The 18,104-nt window shown below is 41.1% G+C and overlaps 1 protein-coding gene across 2 annotated transcripts; it reads right to left on the bottom strand.

The window, feature by feature from the left end:
- Positions 1 to 581: 581 nt before the first annotated feature.
- On the bottom strand, positions 582 to 17,929 carry ciita (class II, major histocompatibility complex, transactivator). 2 transcript variants are annotated; one of them, XM_026351719.1, is made up of 22 exons: positions 16,575 to 17,929; positions 10,993 to 11,055; positions 9,656 to 9,694; positions 9,489 to 9,542; positions 8,964 to 9,065; positions 8,735 to 8,800; positions 8,015 to 8,062; positions 6,974 to 7,159; positions 5,790 to 5,840; positions 5,490 to 5,588; positions 5,347 to 5,406; positions 5,040 to 5,257; positions 3,536 to 4,866; positions 2,823 to 3,359; positions 2,512 to 2,691; positions 2,320 to 2,391; positions 2,151 to 2,231; positions 1,960 to 2,043; positions 1,751 to 1,834; positions 1,552 to 1,635; positions 1,314 to 1,397; positions 582 to 1,144 (listed from the first exon to the last, which is right to left on the bottom strand). In XM_026351719.1, the coding sequence occupies exons 1-22, from the start codon at positions 17,851 to 17,853 to the stop codon at positions 1,069 to 1,071; spliced, it is 4,878 nt and encodes a 1,625-aa protein (XP_026207504.1). In that variant the 5' UTR covers positions 17,854 to 17,929; the 3' UTR covers positions 582 to 1,068. The 2 variants fall into 2 exon arrangements, with proteins under 2 accessions (XP_026207504.1, XP_026207511.1); XM_026351726.1 differs by lacking the exon at positions 16,575 to 17,929 and adding an exon at positions 14,579 to 14,791.
- Between the last annotated feature and the right edge of the window lie 175 nt (positions 17,930 to 18,104).

Raw genomic sequence — 18,104 nt, forward strand, 5'->3', positions numbered from 1 at the left:
TTCTTGTAATTGTAATTCCATTCTTATGTGTTTCATATAAACACGCGCACAAAATAAGACGGTTGCGTAGTCCTTCACCAGATCCAAATGTTAAAACTTGAAGATACCTGTGGTGTTTGTTCTCATATGTATTTTAGGTTATTTTTACTTTGGGAAACTTACCAGAAAAACATTAGAAACGCCAAAAAGTATCCATCAATCTGCCAAAACACTGGACTATAAATTTCTACTAATGTGACTCAACAGACTTCCTGTCTGGGCACATGTTTGTGTCTTTCAAACTCTACACCGACCCACACTTGGTTTCTTACAACTGTTTTTATTCAAAATATCAAGAGTACAGTCTGGATTTCTGTCCCTTGTTAGTCATTATATCAAAATAGGCAAAGTTTGCCTTCACTTAGTACAAAACCTCAAAATTTATTGCAGACAAATGTTTTTAAAGGTCAGTCTGCTTCAAAATAGAGAACGGAAAGTGTTAGAAGGAAGTGAAAAGAAGCTTTTAATACACTTGTGAATTCAGTAAACTTGAAATGATCAGTCGAAATACGTCAGAACAGAACTTCTATCCAACAGCAACATGAAACAAACTACTTTTTATTAAACAGTATTAAAGTGCGACATGGTTGAATACAACATTATGTAGGACATAAAGCACAGTATACCATTTAGGTATTGACAGAAAAAATACATCACCGGCACAGCTTAATATAAAAAATAGCTAATATAAAAAAATATAGTGCAATTGTGTGTATCAAGCTTTACCAAGCTCCCATACCATAGAACAGGGCTGTGTACACAGTGTAGGACAGAAGAATTCATTATTGCCTTCTAGCACTGGGTGGCATCTTCCAAAGGGTCTGGAAAGATGAACTGTCATCTAAAGCAGCAAATAACTGTCAAGTTTGATTTGTGTTAGTGCACTGCCTCTCTCTTTGTCTGTCATATATGTCTCTCGCTTTGTTTGCCAGCAAAATAGTGTAGTGTTAACACGTATGTACATGCATTATGTACAAGAGAAGCATGGTTAAAATAAAAAACATTTCAGTAAAGAGGTTTTGTATTGTTTTAATGCCAAAGGATCCGGCTGTCCTGCTGCTGTAGTCTCTCAAATGCTCCACATGGAATACACTGGTTCCACAACCTGCAATGAGATGAGAAGAAAGAAACGAGAACAAGGTGAGTAAAAAGACAGAAGGAAGTGGTACAGCATGCTACTGATAAATGATAACATACACTTAAGATCCAAAGACACAGGCAAGGAACACAGCAATGATCGCACTTTCACATGGGTTCAAATGCAGCTTTCTCACCTCAAAGTTTTAAGTTTGTGACAGTTTCTCAGACTGGCTCCAAGGCTCTGTGCACCAACGTCCGTCAGTTTGTTATACTTCACACTATCAAACACAATGAAATGAATTCAGAATTGTCCAGATATGTCTCTTCTGATATACCTACTGTACAGACTGTTAAATCTCTTGCATCTAATCACACATCCTGGCTATTTATAAACACATCCAGTTGCTATAAATGTGACATATGTAGACTTACTCAAGATGAGTGAGAGAAGACATGTGTGGGAGGACAGCTGCTAAACTCTCTGCCCCTTCGTCAGAAATCACATTACTATAGAGACTGGAAAAAAAACAGCACGAGGGAGAGGGAAGTGAAATTCTGAGGGTTTACAGTATGTGCCACTGTATCATGTGCTGTGGTTGCTGTAGGTGTGTGTATGTCTATAAATACATACCTTAAACAGTGCAGTTTGGGTAGGTCCCTGAGTGTGGATGCCAGTTTGTTTATCCCATGGTCTCCTATACAATTCTCTGACAGACTGGAAACCAGCAGGGGAAAAAATAAACTTAGTTTTACACGTGCAGTGTGTAAATAACTTGTAGTAGAATAATAACCAGTGTGTTTTCTGAACTAAATAGAACAAGGTCAACATCTTTTACTCACTTGAGTATCTCCAGGGAAGAGAGTGAAGCCAAAGCATCAGCAAGCTTCTCCGCTCCTTTGTCCCCTATCTTACTATTATCTAGACTGAAGAAGGAGAGAGCAGGAGCAAGTGTGAGACACTAGAAGCATATACACACACAGACGTGGTGGAAGAGCTACTGAAAAGTACTGCACGTAAGGAGTATACTTACTCCAAGTGCTGTAGGTTGTGTAGACCGGGAAGGAGCTCCCAGAGCTTTGGAAGGGCAAGAGGACCTTTATCTGGGTCAAGCCTGAAGAAGAACACATCACCACTATCAACACCATCATCATCACAATCATCATCTTCATCATCAGAATTCAAATACCACAGCTACTTACTCAAACTCTAGCTTATGTAGTTCTTGGACAGCTGGGACTCCGTCCGCCAGGATGGACAGTGATAGGCTGGAACTACAAGTACAACACACACGTCAGTGACCAGTCACTTTGTATAGTGCAACATGTGTGTATGTGTGTGTGTGTGTGTGTGTGTGTGTGTGTGTGTGTGTGTGTGTATGTGTGGTGCACTACCTGTCTGACAGTCTCCTCTGCATATGGATGTTGACCAGCTTGGCCAGGTGCTCTATGTGGCAAACCTGTGTGGCTTTCAGAGGTTGGATCTTGAATTTGGAGACCGCCCCTTGTAGGAGCCCCTCCTCACCACTCTCCTCTAGCTGCTCCCATAGCGTGATAACATCAGCAATGCACGCCCTGGGGGGACAACCAAAGCTTGAGTTTAGGGCATATGACATTGGCGTAAATGAACTCTGATGAGGGAATAACTATTATATCTCACTTCAATCTACAGTGTATTGAAATGAGATATGTGCAGTAATCAGTACCTGTATGTGTTGATGTTGTTGAGTCCCACCAGTGCTCTGAGTCCAGAAACACGTATCCCAGAATCCTCCAGATCCAAGGTGAAACTTCTACCATCAGTTCCACCCCTTTCGAGAACTTTCTGCGCTGTGAACACATCTGGTGGATTGAGTGGGACTCCGTGAAATGTCAGGACTTCTGGAAGATTTGCTGCCAGATGAGTGAGCAGACTGGTGCTGCCAGGGTCTCTTCTGTCTTCACCATGCGTGAAACTTGCCTCATAAACATAGTTACACACCTCCAGGGCTTGGGCAGGACTCAGGTCACCATAGGAGAGACCTTCAAGGTGTTTTTTTACTAAAGCCTGCTTGCTGACCAACATATCTCTGAAAGCTGCCTCTGTGTTTGAGCGAAGCCTGTGCAGCTCCGTTCTGTTGTGAAACAGGAGACCAACAGCGAATCGCTGAGTGAGCTCATACTCTTCTCTCTGAGGTCTTCGGCGTACCTTTGGACCAGATTGGAAAGGGAGGGTCTGGATGAAGTTGCGGTCTGATACATTCCTAGGGAAACCGAAAGTAACATTGAGTTAGGGAAATTCACACAGGGTCAGGTACTGAAAGTAAAAACTAAAAGAAACTGGGAATGTTCTTTCATTTTCAATCTAACAAAGAGAACTGAAGATGAAGTTTCAGCATGAAAGTTGTCATAGTTATTCTAACAATGGATTTATTTTTACCTTGACAAAGACAGATGGACCCCTGCCAGGTAACTCTGCAAGAAAGGGTTGGCCCATAACAAAATGTTGTCATCATTGGCATCAGTGATCTCGGTGTCAGGCTTTCCTCGGTTTCTTTTCCTTTCTCCTTTCTCTCCTTTCTCTCCTCCCATTTCATCTTTATCCTCTCTTCCTCCTCCTTCATCCTCACCATTTGACGCAAATGGTCTAGTCCTCAGAAGGCGAGAGAGGAAGACCCCCATCCTGAGGCCAAAGTTCCTGAGTTTGACAGATAGTGTCCGCCCCGTGGGAAGGATGGAGGAGTTGGCCTTGACCCCCTCCCAGGCCAAAGAGCTCAGTTGTAACAGTAACTCTCTCTCCTCTGTTCTATCCTCCTCACTTTGAACATCCTTCCTCTCCTCTCCATTCACTTCGTCTCCATCTTTCTCCGGCTCTTGTGTTTTCCTTGTTCTTTGTGTACGAGAGCGAGTACGAACCTGTGCTCTGGACTTTGTCCGAGTATTGCTTGAGACTTGTTTCTTAGTTTCTTCTACAGATTGCACAGATGTATGTGTTTGGTGTGTGCTCCTACAATTTTCCATTTTAAGACGAAGCACTTGATGGCAGAGCCCAGTTAAAGTTCTCGGTAGGACCTCCGAACTTTTAGACTGTTCTAAAACTAAGCACACCAATCGGCACAGTCCGGGGTTCCAACACAGGAGATGTAGATAGCTGCAGTTTTTTAAGGAGTCCAAAGCAGACGTTCTCAGGGCAGGATCATTGAAGTACTGCGACAAATATGTCTCCACATCTGTGGGGCTGAATCCACACACCTCAAGAAAGCTATCCGCCCGCCGCAAAAGCTGGTTGGCGTTTCCTTTTGGACGTGTAGAGAGTAGAAGAGTGCAGCCTGGAAGAAGGACCCTCTGAAGTATGGCAGCGTACAACTGTCTAACTGTGTACGTCTGCGCTTTACTGTCTTTCTGCAATGATGTTATCAAGTCCTTTTCTTGATTCTGCAGCAGAATTTCATAGTCCCGCAACTCATGAAACCCATCGAAAATGATGAGCACACGCTTAGGGGCTGCAAGTATCTGAGCAAACACTGACTCAGCATCCATGCAAGGAGGAGCAAAAGAGGAGAGGTTTAGTAGGAGGGTCTGAAGGCTCTGGGTCGGCTCTGTTAAAGTGAGGGCTTTGCCATCTAATAAGAAGACAAAGTCAAACTGTGGGAAGCAATCTCTGGACCAATCAAAACACAGCTTCCTGATCATGGTGGTTTTCCCTATGCCTGCATTGCCAAATAGCAATATGTAGCTTTTGGGTTTGTCTCCACAGGAGCCATCAAAGATCTGAAAAGAACAAGGTAGAACATACAGGTGCTAGTTAGTGGCAGTAAGTGCTTTCAGAGTCATAAACAAAACTAAATACAGCTATAATAATACTGAGTTTGACTGTTTTCAGAAGCAGCACAAACAGCCATTTGTTTTATCTAAGTTTGGTCCAGTGAAAGTGAAACTCTTACCTGACTTTGCCCCAATAAGCTTTTTTGCCGATCTGTAGCTCCCAGGATGATTAGCTCCTTGTCCAGGCACTTGTTTGTGTTTTTTCCAGAGCGAAGATTTTCTCTCGGGCTCACTTTCCTATCCACGTAATGAGAAGCCAGGCTAAGACCTTCCTCTATGTCCTGGCACATATGACTTATGTGGGATTTGGCTTCCTGAATGTAGTCCTTTACAGCTTCTGGAAAAACGAATAAAATGTCAAACTGATTCTCCAACATTTAGGATTTTATTTATCAAAGAGAGGAATAAAAGCATGGGGTAACTTACGTGGAATATCAATGACAGTGGGTGACTGAGGAAGAGGTGACTCTTTACATGGGGAAATTTCTGAAATGACATGATATTTGTAACATGACAATAACTCTATTAATTGACAAAGAGGAAGGCATTAAACAATTACTCATACACACCATGAACTGGAGAGAGTGGTGGGGGAGGCACAGCTTTGCTAGCAGTGTCTGATCCCTTTGGGGATGAACACCTTTGAACTGGTACAACAGCACCGTCCACTAAAAACACCAGAGAGGAACAAACACGTCAGTTGGTGGGGAGTTGTTTCCATACTCATGCATGAAAAGGCAGAACTAAAACTTTAAATGTGGAACCATAATCAGCACTGTGAGAATAACACCTCTGCATACATGCACTACGGTATAAGCTGGGACATAAACATGCACATGCCAAATTAGAAAAGTGTTTTTTTTACTCACCAGGGGATAGTGGTGGCACTTGGGGTTTGCAGGGAGGTGGAGAAGCAGGAACTAGATTAGAAATAGTGGTTAGAGTATATACTGCAGAGCCAAGCATGGCAAGTCAATGTATTTAGTAAAGCAACATCTGTGTCTGGGAACTGAAGAGACCAGCTGCTGGAGTTGTGGGGGAGAAATGTTTTTCCATTCTTGTCTGATAGACGACTCAAACTGCCCAGCAGTCCTGAGTCTTCTTTGTCATGGTTTGGATTTCAAGATACAAATATTTTCAATTGGTGAAAGCTTTAGATTGTAGGCAGGCCAGTTTAGTACCCAGCCTCTTCTACTACGAAGAAATTCTGTTTTCATAGGTGCAGTATGAGGTTTCTGCCTGGATTGGAGCTTTAACTTGCCTTTTTGCATTATACAGTACAAACTGGGTTCATGGACAGGGGTTTTTGGAAGTGTTCTTGAGCCCATGCACTGATTTCTTCACAGAATCATGTCTGTTTTAAAGGCAGGACCCTTTGCGGGCCCAAATATTGTGCACATTGTTTGAAGTAATTATGTACTATTCAAATTCTTTATTATTCTGAAATTATTTGACAATTTGGAGAAACATATGTGACTGAGTATCAAATAATACTTTATTGATTCCCTGGGAAAATTGTTGTTTGGACAGCTGGAGTACATGACAACGTTTCTGCTGGGTGTTGGCATCTTGTCCAAGGACACCTCAACATGTTGCTGGGAGGAATAAAGAGGCAAACCACTGATGCTGGGGTTTATAGACGACTACTCAACTACAAAACTACATCTTCTTAATCTACTAAATCTACTAAATCTTCCTAGGGAATCTAAGGGAAAGAGGTCAATGAACCAACCCTGGAAGACTCTGTACTGTAACATGTGCTGTAACTCCGTCTATCTAATCATACTACTATGTAGTTTAAATTTGTGAAACACAAACTTGAAAAAGAATTCTACATTTTCACAGAGGACTGTATGACAGTAGCTACGTGGATGCTGATCACTGCTGTATCTAGTGGCACCTGTCTAAGTAGAAGCTTGATGATCCAGTTTTCGAGGTATTTAAGTGGTGAATGTTGTCATTACCTCTACACAATAATCTTAGAAACACAGAGTGAACATAACAGAACATTTGACGCTTCACAAACTAGATTAAGTTACAATACTTAACTCACCTAATATGTATGTAGGTGGAGCGGCTGCATTGGGGAATGGAAAAAGAACCGGAGGAGAGATCCACCCGGACCTATCTGGGATAGCGAAAGCGAGCCGGATTGGAGGAGACAGATGTAGGATTCTTGGTGAAGGAGTGGTGAGGCCTGGCATCTGTGCTGGACTCAGCTCCAATCCTGTGTCAGTGTCTAAGACATATCCAGAAACAGCGTCTTTATCGTTCTCTGTCAACAGGTTTCTTAACCTTGAGTGTATCACAACAGGTCACAGAACAAGGAAAACAAGCCGATAGTTCAGTTCCCCAGGAAATAATGAGGTTTTAGAGACGTCTTATTTGTTTTTGAACATGTTTTTACATCATACACTTTAATATGTGTGTACTGATTATGTATTGTGGTTTTGTTGAATTTTTGTTCAAATCTGTTCAGTGACCAACAGACTACTGGATTAGACCAGTGATAAAACTGGACTAATACGCAAACTATGAATGGAATGAGGTTTGAATGAAGTACAAAGAGTCATACTGAGACTCTTAACCAAATATAAAGAAGCATCTAACAGATCTGGAGGAAGTCTGGTGTAGTGAGAGTACTATTTTAATAGCGTGACCTCTCTTGTGACAGCTTCCTGTTTCTTGAGCTGTGCTCCAGTGCCACGAAGGAACTAAGTCTAGCAAAGCAAACTAACAACGCTTTCACCCACGAGTCTGTAAAATGGTACTTTATTAACACAGCATGTTTAGGGAAAAGATGACCCTCTGACTTTCTTGTATTAAAATATCTAAAATACTGTATCTCTACTTCTATCTTCCAAATGATGTCATGTGGAGGAGTTTTTCACTTCAGTTTTTATCTGTTTGCTCATACTGCAAAGGTTAATCAAGAGCAACCAGCATGAGTGAAGCGGGGGCAGAACAAAGTTTAAAACCTTTTAATTACATGCACTTCCCAGTATAGAGTCCAATAGGATACACGATGCAAGTAGATGACTTTGATTGGTTTTTAGATGTGCAGCAATTTGCAGCTGGAGCAAAGGACACTTACTCGGAGGGACAACTGGCTCAGCTTGTGCCTCTTTGGTTTTTGGTCGACCTGCAAGAGTTAAAGAACCAGCATTAAAACACGGTTCACTTCATGTGTAGATAGCCACAAAAGGAGCCCAGAACAAGAATAACCACATGCTCTTACAACACTGTCACAAGGAAATGCCAATTTGAACATGTTTGTTTAATTTTTAATGCACTATTCCGAGCAGTCATTGGCTTCAGTCCATTTCTGCACAAAACCGAAATCAACTATGAGACAATTGAACCTTCTCACAAGATGTAAAGATGAATGCAGCCGTGATGGCTTTGCCAAATGGTCATTATAAAAGATTGGAATGACTCCAAAACGTAACCGCGTTATATGCACAATGGTGAGCTCTGATAGCAAGTAAGTGATTTGCGGTCAAAAGATTAAAAAGACACAACCACTATTATGATATGTTGAGGATTTTAAAAGCAGCAGTTCAATATGTTATTAAATATTTCTTTTTTTATTATATTGGTAAACATATATTTATGTGGAATAATGTTCACAATGCATATAGACTGGTGGTCATCTAAAATCTTGTTTTGTACACAGCTCAGTTCTGAAAGAATATCACCGACTATAAAAGTAGTATGGTAGGAGATAAATGCTATGACTACACATTACCTATTAAGAGCTGGAAAGGTTATTTATTAACAGTGTCCCACATTTGAAACTGAATAGTTAGGTCACCTGCTGCTCTGTGCCTTTTTGGTTTTGATGGAGTGTCCTCGTCATTACACGGTTGTGATCTGGCAGCTGCACAGGGGAAAATAGAAATAACAGAATATGTGAACTGATGATGTATGAATCTAGTTCAGGTTTGAGGAATATTATGATTAAACAGCATGAAATGTTTTTGCACAAATACAGAGACAATGAGCCACTGTTAGTAGATTATATTTAACAACTGGTTGTCTACCTCTTTGTCTTTTTCTCCTGTTATTTGATTCGGATGTTCGTTTGTTGTTGTGTCTCTGCTGCTGGCTGTCTGGGCTGAGCAGCTCTAACATGGGAACATCACCTGAAATGCATGAACGAGGAAGTAAAAAAGTCAGTGAAGCAGAAAGCAGCAGAAACAGTAACCAGAAACAGTTGTTGTTGTGATGTATTTCAGTACTGATCTGAAAATCCGGATAGAGAGGCATGTCTAACAGACTCAAAAAAGGAAGTGACACACAAGCTGGCTTGGAACACCACTAAAGAAATATATGATGACCTCACTTTAACACATGTATTGCCCGTATTGACTTTAGTTTCTTATTGGTAGGGGTCTCAAAAGCCTTTTCTTGACATATGTAACAGAGGCCTCTTTGTCCTTCCTCCTTTGTTCAATGTGTGTATGTATCATTCAGTTAGAGTGAAAGTGGACTTCTTCCTTTTCTCCTCTCATATTAGTCATCATCAGTTTGTCAGTAGTTGCAAAATGAAAAGAAGATATCCTTACTGAAGTTGTTGAAATCCTCACAACTCAACAAATCACCAAACAGCTCCTCTGCCTCTAAATTAGAAATATACAAAAAGAGAATGAGGCGATCGATCACCTTTGTGTTCATACTTTAATAGTAATAATGAGTAATAATGTGTATTTGTGCTGATTTTTTTGCAACTTACCCATTAGGTACTTTTCGTTCATGAATTCAGATAAATCATCTAGAACATAAATAACAAGGTTTATTAGACAAAGTTCACTTTTCCATTATTCATTTTCTTTGTTTTGTTAAAGAACCACTGAAATATCACACATGATTAGAGCTCTAGGCCATCGTTTGGTCAGCATAACTCCATCCAAGAAGCTGAAACTGTGGAAATGTGTCCAGAGGGACATCAGCCTCTGGATGTCATGCAATGTCTTGCAGTTGGACAAAGAAATTCTAGTGCTGGGTACAAAGGCTCACAGGCGGCAGGTACAGTATGCATATATTTAGAGTCCCAGTCTCTTAAAACCACTGGCCACGTGAAAAACGTGGAAGTATCTCCTCTTAGACATGACCAACGTCACCAAAGTAGCCCTCTATCTGCTCAGAAACAGTTTCTGCTTTCTATCTTAGACAGAATGATAAACTTGCCCATGTTTTTATCATCAGCAGAAACAAATTTTCTCTACAGACAATTAAACGGCTTCAGCTTATTCAAAATGCTGCTATTTGTGTCCTTTCTAGAATAACAAAGTTTAACCACATCCCCCACAACTGCAGATTTGGGGTGCAAGTCTGGCTACGGGGGTGTGTAGATGTGACGTGGAGAGCGCTGTCCGTGGTGCTGAGAAGCACCATAACAACATAGACACCTAACATCGTCTTCATTAATCAGACATTGCTGCTTTAACACATTTAGGGCAAACTACACAACAAGCTGATATTTCATGAAGCAATCCAAATTTTGTTTTGTGCAGAAACCCCCCGTAGCACCCCTACTTCCTGCACTTACGATCATATAATTACACTACCATTCTTTTCATTCCATGACAACAGTTTTATTTTTGTTCCTGATCCAGTTCCAATCATCCTTTGGATTATTTAACCAACAAGTCACCAGCTAATCCACATGCCCGATCTCCTAGGTCAAAGGTTTCAAATTCCAGAAATGCAATCTTTTGGAGATAAAGAGATAAGAGATACACTTTAATTGTCATTGCCACATCATAAAATGGGATTAAGGTGCCAACTGTGAAGTTCTTCTAGAGGGAGGGAACATGCTGACTTCCCAAACATCAAGTAGTTGATCCAAACAAACTACATTAGCATGTCATTACATTTATATTTAATCATTTAGCAGATACTTTTTATCCGAAATGACTTACAAGTAAGTACAAGGGTAGGCAGGGTAGGCGTAAGGAGGTCTTGCCTAAGGACCCCTACTGGAGGTAGGCCACGGCTGGGACTTGAACCCCAGTCTCCCACATGGGAGACACTAACCAGCCGCCCCAATAGATGTTAACCAATACTAACCTGGTAGATCTCCAAATTCATTGGGGAGTAATGGGTCCTGGTCCTCTTCCTGCATCTTTGCATCTGATAACACACAGAAAAATGAAGTGATTAAATGACGATATTGATAGAAATGGAGTGAACACAACAAATACTACAGTTTGTTCATGTTACTTAATCTGCTATACTTGACACCATTGTACAGAATGGTTACTTCTCTGTTTTATTACAAACCAGCTAACCTGAAATGATTTGCAAGTCACAGCAATAGTCTGTTATCAACTTTTGCAGATGTTTCTGCATTTCCTCATTGACACTAGAATCACAATACTGTTATTGTTCTTTAAAAAAGTTGAAGTGCTTCTCTAAATCACACGCCATTTATTCACTTTCTCTGAAGTTTTGAGGGAAAAAAGTAAATTCCACAGAAAAAAGAAAAGTATTCACCCAGGATGGAGCAGAGCCGTGGTGGTACTGACGAGGGTTGGTAACAGGAAGTAAAAGTGGAAAAAATAAGTTTCTTTATTTAGCTTTCATACCCACAGAAGTGTGTGAAAAAACACAGCACCTGGCAAAGTGGCTACAGTGCAAATCCAGTGCAAATATAAAACACTGGAAAAGCATCTGTAAAATGAAGGTAAACTACTAGATGCAATTCACTACTCCTCCATAGTGGGTGAACAACATAGAAAAAAAACATTTTGTCACGCCCAGTGGATGACATTCAGCTGCAGGATAGTTTTGTTCTGTAAGGTATTTAGTAGGACGTCAACGTGAGACAAAGTTACATAACACACTGTGCGACATTATATAACGAGTGGTGAATATGGGCAGTGTCATCTCAACGTAGAGTTATTTCAGGCTGATCTTGGCTATAAACAATTAGTTCCAACATAATTTATGAAGCTAACACTGTGAAAAAGTCTCTTCTTTTAAAATATAACCTAAAACTGTGAGTTCCACTGTGACTCTGTGGTTAATGCCACAGTTTTGAAAACAACAACAACAACAACAACAACCTGCTGCCTCAGAGGCCAAAAAGGGTTGTTTAGGTGATGCTGTAATGTGGAGCAGTGCCTTTAAATATAAGGTCTTGTTTGGTGAGTTTGAAATAGAACAAAAGCTATGTGGGGAGTACCTAAATCTTATTGTTAACTCTTCTTCTCTGTTTGCTGGTCCTTTTTTCTCAAGTTATAGAAATACTGAATCACGCTGGTAGCTAAGCAAGGGATGTAGAAAAGCTAAGCAAATATACAGTGTGGTGGTCTGTTGAAGGTGAGATCTGAGTGATGGCCAGACCATTGGTTGGCTTTCATGACAGACCGTTCGTTAAATACTGTGTGGTACAAATGAAAGTGACAACAGGAAGAAGCACAGAAAAGAAAAGATGACAAAGACAATAATGGTTTTGTATATGGTGGCCACACACAAACACTTTCTCCTTCTCCTTCCTGATTGATTCTTCTCAGGTTTTGTGTTTTGCAGAACACGTCCAACCAGGCTATACAGTCATATCCCCTCCAGACCTGCATATCATAGCCAACAGTGTCTTGGCTGATGTGAGGCACTGGGATGAAATCCTCAGAGTGACTGTCAGATTCCAGGTTCCTCCTGGTGCAGGATAATGCCTGGCTTCATGTGGCCAGAATGTGTAGTGACTCATCCTCACATTTCCCTGACCTAAAACCAACTGACTACCTATGGGACATGTATGGAATATATATGTATCGATGCATCTATATATGTATTGATACCACCACAGACTGTCCAGGAGCTTGTTGATGCCTTGATCCATGTCTGCAAGGTGATCCTCCAGGCCATCTGCTGACTCATCATTTACATATTGAGTTACCATGATTAGATTCACACAACTTGGACGAGTCTGTGAGTTAAAAAATGTACTTTGATTTTCAGTCAGACCTACTTGTCGGGCAAATTTCTAACTCTCACTGCCTCCCCACTTGTATGCCACAGGGCTGAGTTCTTGGTCCTCTACTTTTCTCTATCTATTCTACATCCCTATGTTCAACGATCCAGTCGCATGTCTTTTCCTGTCATTGCTATGCTGACAACACACGACTCTCTCTGTCCTTTCCACGAGTTGACTCCACTGTCTCATTAAACATCTCTGCATGTCTCTCTGACATCATCTCTGCTTGGACGAGAGAAAGGCATCTTCAACTTAACCTCTCCAAGAGAAGTTCTCGTCCTTCCAGCCGGACCTTCAATACAAGCATCAACATAGGGTCTTCAGTGATTGTCCTCAGTAAGTCTACCAGAAACCTGTGGGTGATCATTGATGAGGTTTTCCGACCACAACCCCTCTGTCTCTACATCATGCAGATTTGTCATTTTCAACATCGGAAAGATCAAACCCTACCTTTCAGATTATGCAACACAACTCCTGCCTACAAAGTGGTCAACTCAACAGCACCCGCCTACCTGAAGTCCCTCATCTGGGTCTACAATCGCTCCCCCGTCCGATTCAGTTGTTCCATGATGGTGGAACAACCTACCCACCTCTGTACAATAAGCAGCTTCACTCCAAATATCTGAAACCTGCTGAAAACTGAACTCTTGTGCAACTTTCTCTACACTTAAATCTTGCACTCACATCAATTGAAGCAGCTCTTCCTATAGCACTTTATTTTAAGTTCTTTTCCTTGGCTTAGATATTTTTGCTTGCTTCGCACCTCACTTGTAAGTCGCTTTGGATTGAAACATCTGATATGTGATTTAAGCCTTTTCTTAATGTTTTTGAGCAGTTTAAGCATTTTAATGGCAGTGAAGGTCACACATGACCTGATAAGATGCAAAACAGAAAACACCTCAGCTGCAGTGTGAATATGAGGAACTTGCCAGTTACAGTTCTCATGGTGCAGGCTGGTGTTTTTAGCAATAACTTAATCAATAAAGACAAACACTCAAGTCTACAAGCAACAACACACGTGGTTAGGATGCGAAAAACTGCAAGGAAACAAAAACAAATGTGTCTCATGAGTTTCATCCACATGTGTTTCTAAACTCCTACTTGTCACTAATCGCCCAAAATAAACATTTTTTACAGTGATTCTAGGCAATGGATAGTAATTAATGTAGTTTTCTGGAAATGTCCGTAATTACTCTGCTTATATCCCCCTTTCAACGCCCTCTCACTTCTTTTATTCGTGCACCATTTTGCACATGGGGGACATAGTAAACTCACATGAAGCCATATTACACTCGAGCGTAATGGAGTTTACTCGCCTTATGTTGCCCGAGTTTGGGAAATTCATGACAAACATCACGCTTAACAAATACTTAGGAACTTTTTGAGCTTAATTAATATCAACAGTGGCAAAAAAAAAAAAAAAATAAATAAAAAATCAGCTCAGTGCGTTTTCATAAACAAACCGTATCTGATCACATCAAAAGTTTTATGCAGACGCATAATTCAATTAAACGATTTAAAAACACACAAAACACTCCTAAATTGCTATATTACTCATATAGAGGAATCATCAAAGAATTGTAGATGAAAGGGAAATCCCCGACATCTTTTACATCCATACTTGCGCACTTTGGATAAACGCGTCCAAGCTGCACCATCAGCGCATGGAACACTTGCCTGCTGATGTGCTGGCTGATGCTCTGGTCCTCTGACCTGTGCTGGACGTTCCAGTGCGATAAATCCTCATCTGTGCACCGCTACATCAAATACATATATCCTCAGTTGACCTACACTTTTAGGCTGCTGCTGCTGAACCTGCTCCTTCTCACTCTTTTACTTTCACTTTGCCAAAAGTGCGCATCTATTGAAGACGCCAAGCTGCGCCACTTCGGTTACCAGAGACAAAAAAATACAGTGGTTGTCTTGGTAGTTTCAGTTTAGGTCTTTATGTAAATGCTGTTTTTCATAGTCAATCATCAGGCCTTATAACACGCCTTACAGAGATCAGTTGAATTAGGATCCTGTCAAACTGTGCACTACAGTAATTAATGAGGTGAAAAGCAAATTCAAAACGAAAACATGAACAGCTTCATGTAGATTGTCACATTAATCACATACTGAATCAGAGCTCTAGCTCCAATAGTCTATTAAACAAGGGGACTTAAAGGGACTTTTGCTGTCTGAGTTTAAATTGTAGCAAATAAAAAAGCTGTACACCTTTCTTATCTGGATGTTTTTACCTGGCTGCTGGAATTTCCTGGCTTATTTCCCCCTCTGACTCCTGAGATCACTGTAAGTAAACAGTGCCCTGTAACCACTGCACAAATATACAAATATACAACCTTTTCCCATGCTCTGGTAACCAAGACACATCAATAATTACACCATTAATGTGATTTCATTTGGAGGAAGTTATTTATAATTACTTCCATAGCCTCGTGTTAGTTTCAGTGATTTGCACAGCTGTTAGGAGCTGAACAGGTGGTGGGTGGGGTGGAGTGGTCAGATGTGATCATTCTGTTTGCTGGTTTATGTTGCTAAGGATCTCTTGACTCCTTTTGTGACAACAAAACATTTAAAACCAAACACCACTGCTTGGCAGCCTTTCAACAGGTGTGGCAACATGGTGAGTTATGGCTAAAGCTTTGGGAAGTACCTGCTTTACCTCATGCCATTAAAACCTGTTGGTTGAACAGGTTATAAAACCTATTCACTATTTATTTAAGTGTGAATGAGCATTATATGTATATATCTTAGCCAATTTCAATTCTGTAATAGACAGCACTGTATCCTGGGGAAGTAAGAAAAGCAGGGAGTCAGGACGTTGTGGTCAAATAACTCTTTATAAAAAGAGTAGAATAAAAATAATTAGTCAGGTCTGCAGAATGAGGGACATCATAACAAAACATCTGATTCTGATTTGATTTCTGAACCTACATCAACCTTAATTTTAACATATAGATGCAAGAAAACTGTTAGCAGACAGATAATAACAACCTTCAAATGGGCAGAAATAGAGAACAGGAGGTCACACCCACATTTATGACGTGTAAGGTCAACTCATGTAAACGAGTTCAGTTATATCTTGCTCGGGCCTAAATCTGCCAAAACTTTGTTTCCTGCATTGATAGCAGGTTTCCCACAGCACCACCAAGTCCACCATGACTCCACCTTCTTCCAGCTGTTTTAAACTTAGATATTTTTAAATGTGCTTCACTTCTAGATGAACGATCATTTCCAACACTCCCCTGTGCACATTAGGGATAGCTTTGGAAATATCCTGTCCTACAGTCATAACTGGGTGTGTTGTTTGTAGCCAAGGGGTGAGACACATAGTGAAACTGAAAGCATGGCACACCATCACCACCACACCAACCAAGACTGAACCAAATACAAACTGCCTTAACTTGCAACGAGAGAGACAATATTGATTTTGGAAAGCACCTAGAACACATAGGGCAGAAAAGCTGTTTTTTTTTTTGGTGAAGTGCCAAAGTGGTCCACGTGTGCACATAAATCAAGGTTTTGTCAGTATTCCTGTAATACCACACATTTTATGTAAATAAAATAAAAAATAAAGCAGCACACAGAACGTAGAACATCAAACACAGAGGATTACGTGCGTTTAAAGAGGCATCACACAGAATGAGGATGTTGATAAGTGTAAACTTACCACAGGTATAATCCACTCTCTCCTCGTCCATTTTATTCTCAAAGTCTGGTTTGAGATCAGCACTCCTAATTATTGCATAAGAATCATGTTCTAAACAGGTGTCTAACGTCGTGCTGTGATGTGTGTTTGAGCAAAAAGAGTTATCTTGAGCAACAGTCAAAGTGTCTTTTAGTGTACAAGGAGAAAGTAAATCTGCAACATCTATAAATCCTGCATCTGTGCCACATTGTGCATTTGAAGTTAAACAAAGTAGGTCCTCTGTTGCGCTCAGATAGTCCTCCAGCCTATCTGTGGCTGTGCACGCCTCAACAGGTGAGAGGCTTCCTGCTGCTCTGTAGCTATTGAAATGATCCGCGTTCAATCCCGTCGTCGCCACACTGCCAGTCATGGAGAAAAAGTGCTCTTCTAGGGTATCAATGGCTCCTTCTGTATCCACTCTGTTATCAAAGTTTGTGTTTCTAACATCTTCCTCCCCAAAGTTATCAGCATACAAACCCAATGTCCTGCAAGCAACTGCAAGCTCTGTTTCCTCATCCATTTTCAAAGCAAGGCATTGTGCTCCACTGTCTGTCTCTGTGTTCTCATTTGTTGTACAGCCAGTATTTTTAGAAGGAACCAGTGGCAGTAACATCTTCCGTCCTCTGTCCCAGTGCTGCCACAGAGGGACAGCTATCCTCCTAGCTGCCTCCTCTACCTTCTCTAACCACTCCCTCGCATCGTCTGAATTCCCCTCATCAGTTGTTTCACTATCACTTACTGGCTTCTGCATTGATTCTGCACTTCTCAGCAAATCTTGCATTTCATCATTGATTCTAAAACTGCACTGTATATCACATAGAATCGGTGTAGACCCGATCCTGTGATTGAGGTAGTGTCTGTCCATCGTCGGTCCCTCTCTCAATTCCTGAACACATTTCTGATTATGTCCATCAAGAATTTGTCCATCTAGTGGATTCATATTTGTCCAGGATGTTAATCTGTCAAGTTCATCCACTAATAATACTGACTCCAAATGTGTCAGGTTGTGATCACTGAAGTCAAATTCTCCAGACTCTGACAGCTCAAACGTCTCAACAGGTGCTGGTTTACATCCTGGTTCGCTGTGAATGCGCTTTGGTGTGAACCCCTCAATCAGCCGATGCAGACTCAAGCTCTTGCTGTAGGCCTCTGACATAATCTCCTCCTCCACCAAACCCCGCAGCAGAGCTCGGATCTCGGTAGCAGAGGCCCAAGTGAGAGCCAACCGCACCCCGTCCAGAACCTCCTCAAACTGGACCATGGTGACGCAGTCTGCTCCCTGGACATGGAGGTCTAGCAAAGAGACAGCTACTAGTAGAGTTGATTGAGTTCGCTTCTTATGAAAAGGCACACAATTTTATTCAGGAGGCGTTCACATTAACAGAGGGAGGTGATGTGGTTACAGGGAACGTCTGTTCAAAGAATTGCTTCAGTTTTTTGAGTAGGAATGTATGTGGAAGAGACTGGAGGCACTGACGTCATGAAGAGCAGAAGTGATTTGAAATATAAATA

This window comes from Anabas testudineus, chromosome 8, assembly GCF_900324465.2.
Source record: "Anabas testudineus chromosome 8, fAnaTes1.2, whole genome shotgun sequence".
Lineage (NCBI taxonomy): Eukaryota > Metazoa > Chordata > Actinopteri > Anabantiformes > Anabantidae > Anabas > Anabas testudineus.